The sequence below is a fragment of the Ips typographus genome, linkage group LG2 (assembly GCF_016097725.1).
Source record: "Ips typographus isolate SLU linkage group LG2, UJ_Ityp_2.0, whole genome shotgun sequence".
NCBI classification, from domain to species: domain Eukaryota; kingdom Metazoa; phylum Arthropoda; class Insecta; order Coleoptera; family Curculionidae; genus Ips; species Ips typographus.
The window spans coordinates 4758340-4776978 of record NC_138423.1 but is presented as its reverse complement, the minus strand read 5'-3'; the positions used below and the strand labels follow the sequence as shown (position 1 = coordinate 4776978).

Genomic DNA, 18639 nt, shown 5'->3' with positions numbered 1-18639 from the left:
CGCCTCTAAAACCACTTGGAGTGAGAAAATGACTGTTTTAAGCACATTTTTGGAATCCTCATTAAATTTTCTATCCAGTAACATGAAAAAACACCACAAAATTTGGTACAGTCGGGGAAAAAAGCAGTGTCAAAGTTCGAACTGACAGAAACAGAATTTGAAAGAATAGTCAGAAGCAAAATGCCCTGTAAAACCCAGTTGGAGTGAGAAAATGACTGTTTTAAGCACATTTTTGGAATCCTCATTAAATTTCCCATCCAATAACGTGGAAAAACACTACAAAATTTGATACTGTCAGGGAAAAAAGTGGTGTCAAAATTTGAACTGTCAGAAAAACAGTTTCAAAAAACAGTCAGGGACCAAATCGCCTCTAAATCCCACTTGGAGTGAGAAAATGACTGTTTTAAGCACGTTTTTAGAATCTGCATTAATTTTCCTATCCAATAACATGAAAAAATACTACAAGATTTTGTACAATGAGGAAGAAAAGCGGTGTCAAAGTTTGAACTGGCAGAAACACAGTTTGAAAGGACAGTCAGAGACAAAATTGACTGTAAAACCCACTTGGACTGAGAAAATGACTGTTTTAAGCACATTTTTGGAATCCTCATTAAATTTCCTATCCAAGAACCTGAAAAAACACTACAAAATTTGGTACTGCCAGGGAAAAAAACGGTCTCAAAGTTTAAACTGACAGAAAAATAGTTTGAAATGACAGTCAGGTACATAATCGCCTGTAAAACCACTTGGAGTAAGAAAATGACTGTTTTAAGCACATTTTTGGAATCATCATTAGATTTTCTATCCAATAACCTGGAAAAAAAAAACACAGTACTGGTAGTTTACTAGTAATTTACCTGGTAAAGTCAAATATTTACTTTACCGTTAATATCCCTATCACTAATTTTAATACTCCCAGTTACTTTTCAGGTTTGAGGAAATAATGACTTTAAAAAATATAGAACAAAAATGGTAACATAAATTCTATATTTTTTGACACTTTGTTAATTAAAAATACACAATTAACAGAGAAAATATGGAATACAATCAAACCGCTTCACTAACTATCAGCACTATGGAGAGCAGTTATAAATGACAATTCTGTTTTTTCCTCATTCAATTTAATTAAAGTGCCGTAAATTTCTTTTTAATTGCGACACTAAAAAAAACTATAGCGGCTATTCCGTGAGAAAGTTGTCATTCTAATGAATAAGTTCATAGAATAACACCTACAATTAAACGTCTTAATTTTGTCTGATTATTATAAATTACCTTTTTTGTTGTTAAAATAAACACAACAGACGAAATAATTTTGTAAAAAATGTGTAAAAACCAATTACCTGGTCAATAAAGTTTTAGTTTGTATATGTTTTATATCTGAGAAATAGTTTGCAATTGGATTGTCTGATTATCGGCGGTTCTGCACACAAAAAAAAATATTATAAAGCAAATGTAGAACATAAATCTGTAAACTTACATAATCTCAGCAACTTGCATCGCATCAATATTCTCCAAATCCTCTCGCTTAATTTGAATAGTGGTAGCTTGTATAGTATGCACGTCCAAAATATGCGAGTTAAACGCGTTGTCGTCCTCAAAATTTTTATTGCACAATTTGCACGTGTACTGTATAGTTTGCACTATTTCTTCTTTTTCCGGTTGTTGCACGTGACTTTTCATGTGAACTTTTAAACTACTGGTACCGGCAAATCTGGAAATTCGTTAAGTTGAGTGGTTTCGTTTGGTTTTCGTGGGTGAAAAAATTACTTTTTTCCGCATACTTCGCAGGCGTGAGGCTTTTCTCCTGTATGAGTTTTCATGTGTCCGGACAGTTGTCCTGATGAAGTAAAGCGCTTATTACACACGCTGCATACGTGTGGTTTATCGCCTGTGTGGGATCTGAAATAAATTACATAATGAACACTTCAAAATCCTCAATTACTTTTTGTCCCTATACAGGCTGGTCCTCCGTGAACTGCATCGATTATGAAAAAGTACAAGAGAAATCTGAAAATTTGTAAAGCCACCAAAGTCGGCCAACTTGCTTATTTTAAATGAAACACCTTGTATATTCTTTTGTTTTTAAATTACCTATCTGAAGCAGTTTCTGAGATTGTGTGAAATTTGACATTTGCAATACCTAAAACAATAACTGTAATTTTCGTATCAGAGAAAACGTTTTTCTCTTGATTTTTTTGTTTTGTCGTGTTAAATAAAGTTAATTTTGAAAGAGGGTATAGAGAAACGTAAAAAGTAACAATACTGGGTGGTCAAAAATTGACCTCAAAAAATTTATTTTTAAATGTACAAAAAATAATTTTGTTTTTAATGAAACACCCTTATTTTTATTAATGATGGGCGTAAATTTACCGTGACCGGTAAAATTTAATGTGACGGGAAATTTTACCAATTTTACCAGTAAATTGGCAATTCGAACAGTAAATTTATTTGTCTAATTGAAATTTGCTTGATTATTTACCGTCAATCACCATATTTTTCATGCATGCCCCGTATACTCGAAGCAAAAACGATCCTGCAAACTTACGGTGTTGTATTAAGGAGTTGATTAGGAACATTTTTGGTATATTGCATTTTTTTTGTAACTTTCACTGTTTCACAGTTGTTTAGCAAAAACGGGTTTGACGCAACAAATTTTCAAATTAGTTGAAATTGTAATTTGAAATTTGAACACCCTGTAACTCAGTTATTTTTGGGAGTTCAGGGTGGTTCAACCACTTAAAAGATCCGTTTTGAGCTCCTCTTTCCAGTGGAGTAAAGCAAAAAATTCTATCTTAAAAATTGCGTACAGGGTGACAAAAATAGTGAATCACCATACTTTTCTTGCACACCCTGTATAATGGAAGCAAAAACGGTCCTGCAAACTTGGGGTGTTTATTAAGGAGTTGATTAGGAACATTTTTGGTATATTGCAATTTTCTTGTAACTTTCACTGTTTCACAGTTGTTTAGCAAAAACGGGTTGGACGTAACAAATTTTCAAATTAGTTGAAATTGTGGTTTGAAATTTGAACACCCTATAACTCAGTTATTTTTGGGAGTTCAGGATGGTTCAACCACTTAAAAGATCCGTTTTGAGCTCCTCTTTCAAGTGGCGCAGAGTAAAAAAATCCATCTTAAAAATTGCGTACAGGGTGACAAAAATAGTGAATCACCATACTTTTCTTGCACACCCTGTATAATGGAAGGAAAAACGATCCTGCAAACTTAGGGTGTTGTATTAAGGAGTTGATTAGGAACATTTTTGGTATATTGCAATTTTTTTTGTAACTTTCACTGTTTCACAGCTGTTTAGCAAAAACGGGTTTGATGCAACAAATTTTCAAATCAGTTGAAATTATGGTTTGAAATTTGAACACCCTATAACTCAGTTATTTTTGGGAGTTCAGGGTGGTTCAACCACTTAAAAGATCCGTTTTGAGCTCCTCTTTCAAGTGGTGTAGAGCAAAAAATTCTATCTTAAAAAATTGCGTACAGGGTGACAAAAATTAGTGAACCACCATACTTTTCTTACACACCTTGTATACTGGAAGCAAAAACGGTTCTGCAAACTTAGGGTGTTGTATTAAGGAGTTGATTAGGAACATTTTTGGTCTATTGCAATTTTTTTGTAACTTTTACCGTTTTCGAGTTATTTAGTTGAATCAGTTGAAATCGTGGTCCAAAATTTGAACACGATTTAAAGACAGTCAGGAACAAAATCGCTTGTAAAACCCACTTGGAGTAAGAAAATGACTGTTTTAAGCACATTTTTGGAATTTTCATGAAATTTCCTATTCAATAACCTGAAAAAAACACAACAAAATTTGGTAGGTCAGGGATAAAAGCGGCGTCAAAATTTTAACTGCCAGATACACAGTATTTGTAATTTACTGCTAAAATTTTCCTGATAAAGTAAAATATTTACTTTATTGGTAATTTACCCATTACTAATTTTTATAATCTTATCGGTTCCCCGTCTAAATTAGGACAAGTTTGTATTAAGATACTTATGTGAAAAATTAATACATTATTAAATTAAATTAAAAATTAATTACAATTATTATTATTTCTGAAATAATAACAAATAAATGAATTTATTTCCCACAAATGTGTGAGTATTAAAGGTAAAGTAGGCACATCTATATTGATGCAGTACCATTATGACGCTCCATCAAGCGTACTGAGCAACTTTGGCGTCACGATGACGTAATTTGACACTTGATTTATCTTTTGTTTTGTTCAATTCCGTCAACATGACGTCAAGTTTGCGTCTTACGCGCATGTAAATAAAAACATATAAATTCATTTATTTGGATATATGTATTTCAAAAAGTATCAACTGTTCGAATAAGTAACATAATACATCCTGACCCTAATTTTGAAGACGGAATAAGATAGGATTATAAAAATAGGTGTGTCCCATTTAAAAAACTTGATTTTCAGCCCTTTTTAGAACTGACTTTTAGAAGCTAATTTTTCACCACCTCGTAACAATATTTTTGATGTTTTTCTGCACCCACACTTAGAATTATCCTTGTTTAACACGAAATAACACAAAAACCAAGAAAAAAGGTTTTTGATATGCGAAAGTTACAATTATTTAAGGTATTGCAAACGTTAAATTTCACATAAAAGGCTAGATATCTAAAAACGAATAAAACTACTATAAGAGGTTATACATCAAATATGGGTAGAATTTATCGTAGAATCCAAAAAAAAAACAATACATATATTTCATTTAAAATAAGCGAGTTGGTATCTAGTTCTGGGAAAATATTTTAGATGAACTGCCCCCATCGACTTCTTTTTTTCTATCATCGATCAATGCAGTTTCCGGAGGACCACTTTATATATACAGAGTGCCACAAATTCGTGTGTAAATATACGGATCTCAAAAACGGTAAGGGATAAACAATTTGGAGTTTAAAATCTCAAAAATTGCGATTACTTCCGGAGATGGAATTTTGGAAATTAATTTTTTGTTGACTTCTTTGATGAGACAACTGAAAATAAATAATTCTTTACCATTGTCACTTTTCCTCCTCTACACCGTGGCAATATCATATGGGAGATCCGACGTTTCGGTTCTTGGTTACCATAAACTTGCATATTTCTTATGGGCGTCATATTGGATTTATATATTTTTGAATAGAGCTTTTCTTTTGATTACGCTGATTACAGTAAAGTATCATATGATATTGTTCAGTTTTGCAATTTCACGGAAATAACCCCAATAATGTTTTCATTGTTGATGAAATAATTTAGAGTAATTCACACTTTGCAATTTTTTCGTTGCAATTTTTTTCCTTTAAAAACATAACAAAGTCACATTTGAAGTTTCAGTTTTTGATAACCATCCACAACATTATTTTCTTTTAATACGACCCTATCTTTTTACCAGATTCTGAAAGTATTATTAGTCCTTATTTAAATGATGTTCAACTTTCACTTGTATGTTTGGATTGTAGGTTAGAAATCGAAAAAAACTGTGGCCGAACGTTAATAATTCTTAGCATCCTGTAACTGGTTAACAATGCACCTGGCAACTCGACTTGTTTTGAGATTCCCTGTTTTGAGGGTCGAATACAGGGTAATTCAAATTCAACTCTCACCATTGGAATCTCGGAAACCACCATGCCAAAATTAGTTAAAAATGGCCCCGTGACACGTCTAAATCCAATATGGCGGCGGTCAGTGTAGTAGGCCAAGAAAACCCTTCATTTGAAGAAAATGTCGGTGCATTTTTCCAAAAATGAATTGATTATTTGAAACGTTACGTAGATGTATCATATCGATCGATTTTGCTCCACAATCTTGGCTCGTAGAGCAAAATAAAAAATTGCCAAAATTGCACTTTTTGCAAAAATGGAATTTTTTCAATTTTTAAATGATTGTGAACTTTTTTATTTGAACTCATAGATTTCACTAAAACGCCGCTAGAAAGAAGATTAAATAAATACTAGAAAATGAGCCAAAACTGGCCTCTCTAGCTCTTCATGTTATCGAGTTATTCACATTCAAAAAATAGTAAAAATAGACCCCTAATACCTAGAACCCCTAAATTCTTTCAATTTTTTTGAAATATGAAAAATTTTAAAGTGCTTTTTTTTATACTTATATCACTTAATTTAAGGTCCTTTGGTATAAATATGCTCTTTGCTGTGCATTGGAACCCTCCTGGAGTGAAATAAAAAATTGCCAAAATTGTACTTTTTGCAAAAACGGCATTTTTTCAATTTTTAAATGATTAACTCTTATAGATTAAAAAAAAAAATGTGTTCTAGAAATCCCCAGAATTTCAAACAAAAAATGCCAAACTCCAAAACGTAAATAACCCTAAAAACCACGTGAAAAATAAGAATCAACCCTTGATTGATGCCCACTTGAAATATCTCGCAAAATAGTATTGCAATAACATAATAACTATTTAATACAAATTATGCTGTTTTAAAATCCGTCTGCTTCGATGCTACGTGTTCACGGTTCTCCTTTACGGAGTTGAATCCTGGACATTGACAGAGGCGTCTACGAAAAAACTGGAGGCTTTTGAGATGTGGTGCTATAGGCGTATCCTGAAAATTTCCTGGGTTGATAGAATCACCAATGATGCGGTTCTTCGCAGAATGGGCAAGGAACGTGAAATTGTAAACAACGTAAAGAAGCGGAAACTAGAGTATTTAGGTCACGTTATGCGCAACGAACAACGATACAATCTGTTGCAGCTTATTCTGCAGGGTAAGATTTTTGGGAAAAGAGGCCCAGGACGGAGGAGAATCTCATGGCTTCAAAACCTGAGAAAATGGTTCTCTCTTACCACCACAGGACTTTTCAAAGCAGCAGTCAACAAGATCAGAATAGCCATGATAGTAGCCAACATTCGAAACGAATAGGCACCTTAAGAAGAAGATGCTGTTTTAATGAAAATTGCTCGCTATTTTGATGTGATATTATGGATATTAATGTGTAAAAGAAGCGCAAAAATCTCAATTTTCATTCAGGACAGTAAGAAATGTAAGAAACCTGATAACGCTAACGATTCCAATTGAATTAATGTTCGTAGAAAACAACAAGTGAATTTTACTCGTACATACCTAATATGGATAGTCAACGTCTCGTGCCGACTAAATTTCTTGCCACAAATCTCACAACCGTAAGGTTTCTCGCCAGTGTGAATCCTCTGGTGAAGGTTCAGCGTGTTGGACCCAGAAAACGCTTTTCCGCACGTCTGACAGACGTACGGCCGGTCACCGGTGTGGGTACGCATATGGATTGCCACATACCCGGATTGAGTAAACCTAATTAGAAAAATAATCATCAAAAGATGAATATAATAGCTCAATCACAAAGAAAATTAACAAAAAATAGTTCTTATTTACATGTAGTTTATAGAGAAGTAGCAAAACCACTTCAAAATAATTTTTGTTAATAATACATCTATAAACACCTTATAGTTAATATGTGGATTTCATTAAAAAGTTCAGAAAAAACAATTTTTAGCTCTTCTAGTACTGTACATATTGGTACAGTTAATACCTAAAAGTGGACAATTTCATCATTTAATTATGAAGTTTAGACCGCACAGTGGGCCATTGGGTAATTTTAAGTAGTAATAATGACTTTATTGAGATATTGAAGGCTTGTAAGAGACAAAAACATACCAATTAGTGGTTTGTTTTGAAAATTGTTATATTTTTATTGCACATAAAAGATCCATCAAACATGGCAAAATTGCTTTTATGAATTTGCGATTCACATGGTCGAAAAGAGTATGCTTCTAAAACAGTTTGAAAGCTTCCAACAATTTCTATAGCGCTTTCAAGAGTTTCCAAATGCTTTTAAAGCAGTCCAGAACCTTCAATATGCTCTTTAAACTGTCCGAAAAGCTTCTAAAGGCTTCCAAATGCTCCTGAAGCAGCATAGACGCTTCTAAACGCATTTGGAACAGTCTAAAAGCTTTCAAAACACTCTAAAAGCTTCCGTATGCTTCTAGAACAGTTTGAACGCTTTAAAAAATTTCCAGAACAGTCTAAGAGTTCTCAAATTCCTCTAAAACAGTCCATAACCTTCAATATGCTCTTTAAACTGTCCAAAAACTTTCCAAATGCACCTGAAGTAATCTAAAAAGATTTCAGAGAGTTTCAAAACACTATAGAAACTCCAAAGGCTTTCAAAACACTGTCTAGAAGCTTCCAAATACTCCTGAAGCAGCACAGAAGCTTCTAAACGCTTTTGGAACAGTCTAAAAGCTTCCAAATGTTCTTCAACTAGTCTAGAAACTTTTAAAACAGTCTAAAAGCTTGCGTGTGCTTCTAGAATAGTTTAAAAGCCTCCAAAAATTTCTAGAACAGTCTAAGAGTTTTCAAATGTGTCTAAAACAGTCCAGAACCTTCAATATGCTCTTTAAACTGTCCGAAAAGCTTCTAAAGGCTTCCAAATGCTCCTGAAGCAGCATAGACGCTTCTAAACGCATTTGAAACAGTCTAAAAGCTTCAAAATGCTCTTCAACTAGTCTAAAAGCTTTCAAAACACTCTAAAAGCTTCCGTATGCTTCTAGAACAGTTTGAAAGCTTTAAAAAATTTCAAGAACAGTCTAAGACTTCTCAAATTCCTCTAAAACAGTCCATAACCTTCAATATGCTCTTTAAACTGTCCAAAAACTTTCCAAATGCAACTGAAGTAATCTAAAAAGATTTCAGAGAGTTTCAAAACACTATAGAAACTCTAAAAGCTTTCAAAACCGGGTCTAGAAGCTTCCAAATACTTCTGAAGCAGCATAGAAGTTTACAAAAGCTATTGAAACAGTCTAAAAGTTTCCAAATGCTCTTCAACTAGTCTAGAAGCTTTCAAAACAGTCTAACAGCTTTTGTATGCTTCTGGAATACTTTAAAAGCTTCTAAACATTTCTGGGACATTCTAAGAGTTCTCTAATTCCTTTAAAACAGTCCAGAACCTTCAATATGCTCTTTAAATTGTCCAAAAACCTTTTAAATGCTCCTGAAGCAGCATAGAAGTTTCTAAAAGCTTTTGGAACAGTCGAAAAGTTTCCAAATGCTCTTCAACTAGTCTAGAAGCTTTCAAAACAGTCTAAAAGCTTCCATATGATTTTAGAATAGTTTAAAAGCTTCCAAAAATTTGTAGAACAATCTAAGAGTTTTCAAATTCCTTTAAAACAGTCCATAACCTTCAATATATTCTTTAAATGGTACAAAAACTTTCCAAATGCTGTTGAAGTAATCTAAAATGATTTCAAAACACTATAGAAACTCTAAAAGCTTTCAAAACCGGGTCTAGAAGCTTCCAAATACTTCTGAAGCAGCATAGAAGTTTACAAAAGCTATTGAAACAGTCTAAAAGCTTCCATACGGTTCTAGAATAGTTTAAAAGCTTCCAAAAATTTGTAGAACAGTCTAAGAGTTTTCAAATTCCTTTAAAACAGTCCATAACCTTCAATATATTCTTTAAATTGTACAAAAACTTTCCAAATGCTCCTGAAGTAATCTAAAACGATTTCAAAACACTATAGAAACTCTAAAAGCTTTCAAAACCGGGTCTAGAAGCTTCCAAATACTTCTGAAGCAGCATAGAAGTTTACAAAAGCTTTTGAAACAGTCTAAAAGCTTCCATATGGTTCTAGAATAGTTTAAAAGCTTCCAAAAATTTGTAGAACAGTCTAAGAGTTTTCAAATTCCCTTAAAACAGTCCATAACCTTCAATATATTCTTTAAATTGTACAAAAACTTTCCAAATGCTCCTGAAGTAATCTAAAACGATTTCAAAACACTATAGAAACTCTAAAAGCTTTCAAAACCGGGTCTAGAAGCTTCCAAATACTTCTGAAGCAGCATAGAAGTTTACAAAAGCTATTGAAACAGTCTAAAAGCTTCCATATGGTTCTAGAATAGTTTAAAAGCTTCCAAAAATTTGTAGAACAGTCTAAGAGTTTTCAAATTCCTTTAAAACAGTCCATAACCTTCAATATATTCTTTAAATTGTACAAAAACTTTCCAAATGCTCCTAAAGTAATCTAAAACGATTTCAAAACACTATAGAAACTCTAAAAGCTTTCAAAACCGGGTCTAGAAGCTTCCAAATACTTCTGAAGCAGCATAGAAGTTTACAAAAGCTTTTGAAACAGTCTAAAAGCTTCCATATGGTTCTAGAATAGTTTAAAAGCTTCCAAAAATTTGTAGAACAGTCTAAGAGTTTTCAAATTCCCTTAAAACAGTCCATAACCTTCAATATATTCTTTAAATTGTACAAAAACTTTCAAAATGCTTCTGAAGTAATCTAAAACGATTTCAAAACCCTATAGAAACTCTAAAAGCTTTCAAAACCGGGTCTAGAAGCTTCCAAATACTTCTGAAGCAGCATAGAAGTTTACAAAAGCTTTTGAATTAGTCTAAAAGCTTCCATAGGGTTCTAGAATAGTTTAAAAGCTTCCAAAAATTTGTAGAACAGTCTAAGAGTTTTCAAATTCCTTTAAAACAGATCATAACTTTCAATATATTCTTTAAATTGTACAAAAACTTTCCAAATGCTCCTGAAGTAATCTAAAACGATTTCAAAACCCTATAGAAACTCTAAAAGCTTTCAAAACCGGGTCTAGAAGCTTTCAAATACTCCTGAAGCAGCATAGAAGCTTCTAAACGCATTTAGAACAGTCTAAAAGCTTCAAAATGCTCTTCAACTAGTCTAAAAGCTTTCAAAACACTCTAAAAGCTTCCGTATGCTTCTAGAACAGTTTGAAAGCTTTAAAAAATTTCCAGAACAGTCTAAGAGTTCTCAAATTCCTCTAAAACAGTCTATAACCTTCAATATGCTCTTTAAACTGTCCAAAAACTTTCCAAATGCACCTGAAGTAATCTAAAAAGATTTCAAAACACTACAGAAACTCCAAAAGCTTTCAAAACACTGTCTAGAAGCTTCTAAATACTCCTGAAGCAGCATAGAAGTTTACAAAAGCTTTTGAAACAGTCTAAAAGTTTCCAAATGCTCTTCAACTAGTCTAGAAGCTTTCAAAACAGTCTAACAGCTTTGGTATGCTTCTGGAATACTTTAAAAGCTTCTAAACATTTCTGGAACGGTCTAAGAGTTTTCGAATTCCTTTAAAATAGTCCAGAACCTTCCAAATGCTCCTAAAGCAGCATAGAAGTTTCCAAAAGCTTTTGGAACAGTCGAAAAGTTTCCAAATGCTCTTCAACTAGTCTAGAAGCTTTCAAAACAGTCTAAAAGCTTCCATATGATTCTAGAATAGTTTAAAAGCTTCCAAAAATTTGTAGAACAGTCTAAGAGTTTTCAAATTCCCTTAAAACAGTCCATAACCTTCAATATATTCTTTAAATTGTACAAAAACTTTCCAAACGCTCCTGAAGTAAACTAAAACGATTTCAAAACACTATAGAAACTCTAAAAACTTTCAAAACCGGGTCTAGAAGCTTCCAAATACTCCTGAAGCAGCATAGAAGCTTCTAAACGCTTTTGGAACAGCCTGAAAGCTTCCAAATGTTCTTCAACTAGTCTATAAACTTTTAAAACAGTCTAAAAGCTTGCGTATGCTTCTAGAATAGTTTAAAAGCCTCCAAAAATTTCTAGAACAGTCTAAGAGTTTTCAAATGTGTCTAAAACAGTCCAGAACAGGGATGTGCAAATGACCACTTTTTTTGATTTTGACCAGGGCAGTGGTCAAAACTGGTTAAAACCGGTCAAAATGGTTGAAACTGGTTAAAACCAAAATAAAAAATGTATTCCTAGAATAAAAAAATTAAAAAATAAATAAATTAGGTGTAGAAAAATGTAACAAATTAGTTTCTGTATATAGAATGTTAAATTTAAAAATAAAACAAGATAAAAATTTTGAAAGGTGGACCCAGACAATGACTGGGTGTATAGGTATAGTAGGTTTATAATTTGTTGGCTTTTTGTTGTTTAAATGTTTCTTTTTGTTTAAAATTATATTTTTTTTATTTTGAGTACAAATATTTGTATATTTTGAGGTAAAACATTTCTTTAAAAATGATTAAAACAATTTGATATATATATTTGTTAAATTTTGAACCTTTTGGTTTTGAGTTTTGACCCATTTTGACCACTAAAGTGTCCAAAACAAATTTGACCAGGGCAGTTTTAACCGGGTTAAAACCAATGGTTTAAACCAGGCTGTCCAAAACTTGCCAACCCTGGTCCAGAACCTTCAATATGCTCTTTAAACTGTCCAAATGCTCCTAAAGTAGTCTAAAAGCTTCCAAATGCTCCTGAAGCAGCATAGAAGCTTCTAAAATCTTTTGGAATAGTCCAAAAGCTTCCAAAATGTTCTTCAACTAGTCTAGAAGCTTTTTAATACCACTTAACTCAACATTTTTTAATAACTAAACAAACATAAAAAATCTTACCCTTTGTTGCAAATAGGACAAATATAAGGTTTCTCCCCGGTATGAACTCTGATGTGTTTCTCCAAATTACAGCTTTGAGTAAACGATTTCGTGCAAAATTTGCACACAAACGGTCGCTCTCCGGTGTGCATCCTTAAATGGATTTTCAAACTTCTCGCCTCCACGTACTGCTTCGGACAATACGTGCAACTGAGCAGTTTGTGACCCGTGTGGTACTTCATATGTTTGTGCAAACTTGACGCCCATTTAAAAGCCCTGCCGCACACAGAGCACAAGTGCGGTTTACCCTTTATTGGAAGAAAATATATTATTGAAGATATTAGAATAGCAAGTTGGGTTACTTTAACGTTCCGCAGCTCTCCAGTGTGTTTCTTTTTGTGTTTACTCAAATTCGAAGACTCGGCAAAAGACATGTTGCACTGATTACACTGGTGAGGTTTGAGGTCGAGGTGGATTTTTTGGTGACGTTTTAAAATTCGAGCTTCCGCAAATCCTTTGTGACAGACATCGCAAATGTGGTCTAGATCTTTTGGATGGGTCATCATATGCACCTTTAAAAAGTTTATGTCAAAATACACCACCAAAGATAAAAGGTTACAAATTACCTTTAAGTCAACTCGCAGAGCAAATTGCTCGTCACATTTTGCGCATTTATATTTTAAGTTTTTCACAAACTTTTGGGGCTTATTGAAAGGTTTAGTATCAGTGTATTGGTCTAAAGTGTCAAGATCAATTTTATAATTGTTAATGTCATCATTTTGATCATTGGTTAATTGATCTTCTGCGTCCATTTCATCACCACTACCAATAGTTTCAACAACTGTATAGAATTCATCACCTATCTTTAGTCAAACACATACAGTATAAATTAACACAAAACCAATTTATACATTCTACCTCAGTTTTGTGCAGTACGTTTTCTTGGGTCGAAATAACAGTTTCATAAGCGACACAATCATTACTTGTGTCAATAAAAATTTTGGTAAGGGGAGGGGGTGACCTAAATGTCAATTGCTCTTCCAACTCTTTCTTTGCCTGGATTCTAGAATTTTCTTGATCTTGGTATTGCTTTAAGCTAATCTTTAAGAAAAAAACACAAAATATACAAAAACGAATCAATACAAAGTTATAGTGCATCTCACTTGAAACTCGCTACTGAGAAACTGCTTAAGAATAGAATCTGATTTTTCGCACAGTTGTTTAAATGTGTAAGCTCTGCTGCATTGTAGGACGCATTGGACGCACATGTGATTTGGATATCCATCATTTTCTGAGACCTAGAAAAGTCAAAATAAAATTGCAGTTGCGGAATATTAGGATAAAAGATATACGGAGACTAATGTACTATTTAGTTTATTCGTTAAACCCACGGAATAATAAATTATTATATATGAGACTTCCTGTTCTTAATTCATGACATCATAATACTGATAAGAGTGGAATGTTTTACCTGATTTTAGGGCAAGTTATTAAATGAAATAACTTTTTTGTATTTTGTATAGTTGCTTTTGATGCATGTCCCGACTTTCTAGCTGGGCTAGTGTAAGTTTAACCAATGGAGATTCCCCTTTGACCCTGATAGTTTTATTACTCTATTAAGTAGTAAGGTGATACTATGACATATAATTCATACTCTAAGGACAAAGACCTAAACATCCTTACGACCATAGTAACTGCCTATTTATACGTCATATAGGGCAAATATCAAAAGTAATCGATAATAGAAACGAAGACGAATAGACAAATAGAAATTCCGGTTAAACCTAATTTATGCTTTTTTCACAGTAGATTTAGTTAACAACACTTCAGTTCCTTTGATTGTCAAAAATAATACATTAAGTGCACGTAAAATTGACGAAAATCATGCATGAATAAGGTTGTGGCCCTATAAACAGCTTGAATGAATTTTATGGTTATTTGACTAAAAGTGCCCCAATAGTAGACGAACTTCTCGGAATTCTTACCGGGAACGGAGTAACTTGTCTTGGCTATGCTGACGACATAGTCATTATGGCCAAAGGCAAATTCGAAGGAACCCTCTGTGATCTCGTAGAAAGGGAGCTAGAGACCACCAGAAGATGGTGTTTATCAGTGGGATTGAGAATCAACTCATCAAAAACCCCAGTGGTACCTTTCACGAGGAGAACAAGACTTCAGCACTTGAGAAATGTCCACTTCAACGACGAAAACTTAGAATGGCGGCAAGAGGTTAAGTATCTAGGACTTAAGTACCCTAGACTCAAAACTTATCTGGAACCGCCACGTAGAAAAGATTGCCGGCAAGGCAAGGTCATCACTGGTGATGTATACCATGATAGTGATACCTTTGATCACATACGGCGCAGTAGTGTGGCACAGAAAAACCGAACTTGCCACAACAAGGAAAACATTAGAGAAGGTGCAGAGACTTGCATGTCTTTGCATAACAGGAGCAATGAGATTGACCCCCACGGCAGCACTAGAGGTAATTCTCGACCTTACACCGCTCCACATCATGGTGAGAAGAACTGCTTGGTGAGCACATCTCAGGTTGGATAAGGCCCGATTTAAAAGGAGAGCACACAGTGCAAGAGACTCACTGCCTACTGGCAGTGCACACCTCGCCGATCTCCCAACCGACGAAATCATCAGGAAGTTTAGTTTCGAAAAACAATTTCGAACGGAACTGAGCACCAAGAGAGATTGGAGCAGAGAATCCATTCAAACATTGGGAAAAGATACCATACTATGGTATACGGACGGACCTAAAACTCCCGAAGGGACTGGAGCAGGAGTCTACGAGCCTCGCATCAAATAAACCTTTCTATGGCGGAAATTCACGCCCTAAAAAGGTGTATTCAGTTTAACCTCGACAGGAAATACCGGAACAAGGAAATTGCGATCCTTTCCGATAGCCAAGCAGCCATCAAAGCGTTGAGCACATCTAACATCAACTCGATGATGGTTCTGGAGTGCCTAAGAAAGCTCAATGATCTAGGAAGGAACAAGGTAACCCTCTTCTGGGTTCCGGAGCACGTCGGCGTAGAGGGTAACGAACAAGCAGATACTCTGGCACGAAAAGGAGCATCAGCGCCACTGATCGGGCCAGAACCATTCTGCTGCCTTGGAAAAGCATATGTCCAGGAAGTACTTAATAAAGCTGAAGAAGAACTGACTGAAGCAACGCACTGGCAAAGACTTTCAGTACTGAGGCAGGCCAAAGATCTCCTCGGCAATTTTAACCGAACAAGATTGAAGACACTGATTTTAAAATTAGTCTCAAGGAATTAACGGGGTATTTAACGGGTCATTGTCGACTCAGAGAACACCTAAGGAAGCTAGGCCTAGAAGAGGACAGTAACTGCAGGTTTTGCGGAGAAGAACCAGAAACACCCCACCACATCTTGCTGGAGTGTTATGCTGTACACCACAGAAGAACACACTGGGATTATACCAACTGGCTGTGGAAGAAAAGAACCTCGAACAGACCCACTCATGATTCTGAAATTCCTAAAGAAACTGAATCCTAAGGGGCTGCTATGAACAAGAAAACCTTGAGATAGCAGAAGAAGGTGGGGTACAATAGAACTATTCAGGTCGCAGTACATCTGTCACCATCAACACCTACCATTACTATTAAAAGTGCCCCATCTGAAGGAAACAGATCGTCACCAGAAGGATGCAATGTTTACTAAGGAGTGCAATTATTGTCGCTGTAATCAAGTGAAAATTGCATTGTAGTTTCAATGGATGAGGGATATAGTCATAGAAATATCATCTGTCAACGTCAGCCGGATTCAACATTTATTTATACATTTAAATTCATTCTTGTATAACTCACATCAGTGTTATTAACAGTTTCAATTAAACTAACATCTTGTTTCAAACTTTCTAATAAATTATTGTTTGGTGGATTTGTAGATGCTTTGCAATCTAAGACTTAGAATAGTTCAAAATACTCGCAATTTATTGCTCCTCCACTGCTGTTCTGTTTCTTTTTATTGGCTTGGTAAGTCTTCAAAAAATTTTGAAATTTGGTGTCTCGATCTTCTGCCTGTAAATCAATTCTTGTCTCCTTATTTAAATGGGTGGCATAGTTTAATTTGTTTGCATTTTGTGGAGTACATTTTTTCTTTTTTGAGCCTGATATTGATTAAATATTTTCTGCTCTGCAGTTTGCTTCTGCAGTTAACTCACAGTGTGTTTTTTGACTAATACTTCTGATGTCCTATGTTGGTTTGGGTCTTGTCAATGTTGTTAACAAAAGTATGTACATTTTCTTTTCATTTCACATTTTTACCTACACACCATATTTTAATGTACAAAATTATTTTTAGGATTAAAATATCACTATTACATTCATGTAAATATGAACATTGAGTTCAAATAATAACTACTATCTTATTGTATTGCTACTTTTAGTTTTGATTACAGATACAGACAGGTAAGTTGAGAAAGTGACCTTGCTCACTGTTCATTGCTTTAAATAGCTACTTTTTCAGTGTATAGGTAGTTTTTTTTATTACTTGCCCCATGGAACTCCCTTAATAGGTAATAAATCTACTAGCTGCTAAGATTTGATTTTTGAGATAATAATTTTCCTCTATTGGACTTTTTTTATATTATTATTTATAATAACAGGACTTCTTCATTAATTGAACACTCATTTAATTCCGATAACCGATCTTGTTGATTATGATCTCACAAAACAGATTCATGTCCGCATTAACAATATCCAAGTTTTTTGAGTAAAAATAATTTTTGTCAAAAAAAGTAAGTTAAAATAAAGTCTCAAAACAGAAGAAGAACTAAGAAATTGTTTTCTCAACTTCTAAATTACTCAAGGAACGTTTTAAATTTTAGCAGTGTCATCAGAGGTTGTCAATGTCAAAATTGTCAAATATCTTACTTATGACATCATAATTATCTAGTGGCAATAGTTTAGTAACTCAATATTATGCTACCGCCATAATTCGCTTTTGTTTGCAAGTTAATAAGGTTCTTGCAGGACAATTAGTTACAGGAATTTTGTATTTAACTGAGTATAGTAGTTCAGAAAAGAAACATTACCATATAACAACCACATGATTTGTCACAGTCAAGTGTATTACATTCACTATTACGTCACAATGCCGTAAATTGCCAAAAACGAGGGCTAAAGAAGTAAAGGACATTTAAAACATCTGTCTATTACATTGAGGTTATCCTACTTTGTTTGCCATGGTGCTGACAGCAAGCACAACCTATATGACGTCACGATCATCTAAATTGACAAAAACCATACTTTGAGCAACTGTCATATTACGTCACTGTAATGTCACAATTGTTCCCCTCCTTCCATGGAACTTCAAAAGGAACCTAAACTTTTCTTATAATTAAATTTAATGTATAGAAAAATAACATTATTTGTTATTGTTGTGAACTTTCTCCCTACGCATTATGTACTTTCTGTAACTCTGCTGATCTACGCGCTACTAAATATCATGAATCAATTGGCCTTGATTTGGCAATCAAGTACAGCCATACTCATCAACCAACTGAACTTAGAAAAGGATAGATATATCTATTTATTTACTACAATAGCTCTTTTGTGTTCACCCTGTACACTTCTATTTAAATCATAATAGCCCAATATAGCAAAAACTAAAAATCCTCTACCTTATCAGTTAAATAATAGGTAAATATTACCTGAATGCCGGAAAAATTTTGTAGCATTTCATCAAGACATGCCCCAAACAGTGGTCGCATGTCTCCTTTCTGCATCAAACAAGCACGGCATATTTTGTCTATTTGCAGCGGGGCGGTCAAGTACTGGGTCATATCCATTTTTACGGGGCGTTTGGGGGTTGCCTAGACTGAAAAGCAAAACCACCGCACGTCCGTCGTACCTCTGATTTTCCTCAAACTTTGACGTACGTCGGAACGTTCAGCCAAAACAACACCACCATTTTAGAAAACAAAAAATGGCGAACTATAAAGAAACAAAACTAACCGACCAACTTTCAATTTTTGTCTTTGTCATCTCTACGAGTTAGAAAAAGATGCACAATACATCTTCTGTTCATTTATGAGTCGGCGCTGAACAATCCTCTCTGTTAAACTAGGAATGAGCAGAAAAATTTTAATTAACATCGATTTACTGTTCTATTGTAGATTGTAGATTGGAGGTTCTTTTATGTTTTATGGCATGGTTTCAACAGACTCAGTGGGCCTAGTATGCAGAATAAAACTAAAAACTACTTACAAATTTCATTTTCGTACGAATAGTAATA

The 18639-nt window shown here is 34.2% G+C and overlaps 1 protein-coding gene across 1 annotated transcript; it reads right to left on the bottom strand.

Annotated features, from left to right (window-relative positions):
* Nucleotides 1–970: 970 nt before the first annotated feature.
* Nucleotides 971–18327, bottom strand: LOC145724123 (uncharacterized). Its single transcript, XM_081972221.1, has 10 exons — nt 18056–18327; nt 13531–13665; nt 13286–13468; nt 12994–13230; nt 12730–12939; nt 12389–12675; nt 7091–7294; nt 1768–1899; nt 1478–1711; nt 971–1420 (listed from the first exon to the last, which is right to left on the bottom strand). Exons 1-10 carry the CDS (start codon nt 18191–18193, stop codon nt 1372–1374), a joined length of 1809 nt encoding a protein of 602 aa, XP_081828347.1. The 5' UTR covers nt 18194–18327; the 3' UTR covers nt 971–1371.
* Nucleotides 18328–18639: the final 312 nt, after the last annotated feature.

Excerpts from the sequence above, each read along its gene's own strand:
- LOC145724123 (XM_081972221.1), bottom strand. The coding sequence starts at position 18,193 with ATGGATATGACCCAGTACTTGACCGCCCCGCTGCAAATAGACAAAATA. Across the intron at positions 13,231-13,285 it reads ACGTACTGCACAAAACTGAG|ATAGGTGATGAATTCTATAC; the intron begins GTAGAATGTATA and ends GTTTGACTAAAG. Across the intron at positions 1,421-1,477 it reads ATGCAAGTTGCTGAGATTAT|AACCGCCGATAATCAGACAA; the intron begins GTAAGTTTACAG and ends TTTTGTGTGCAG.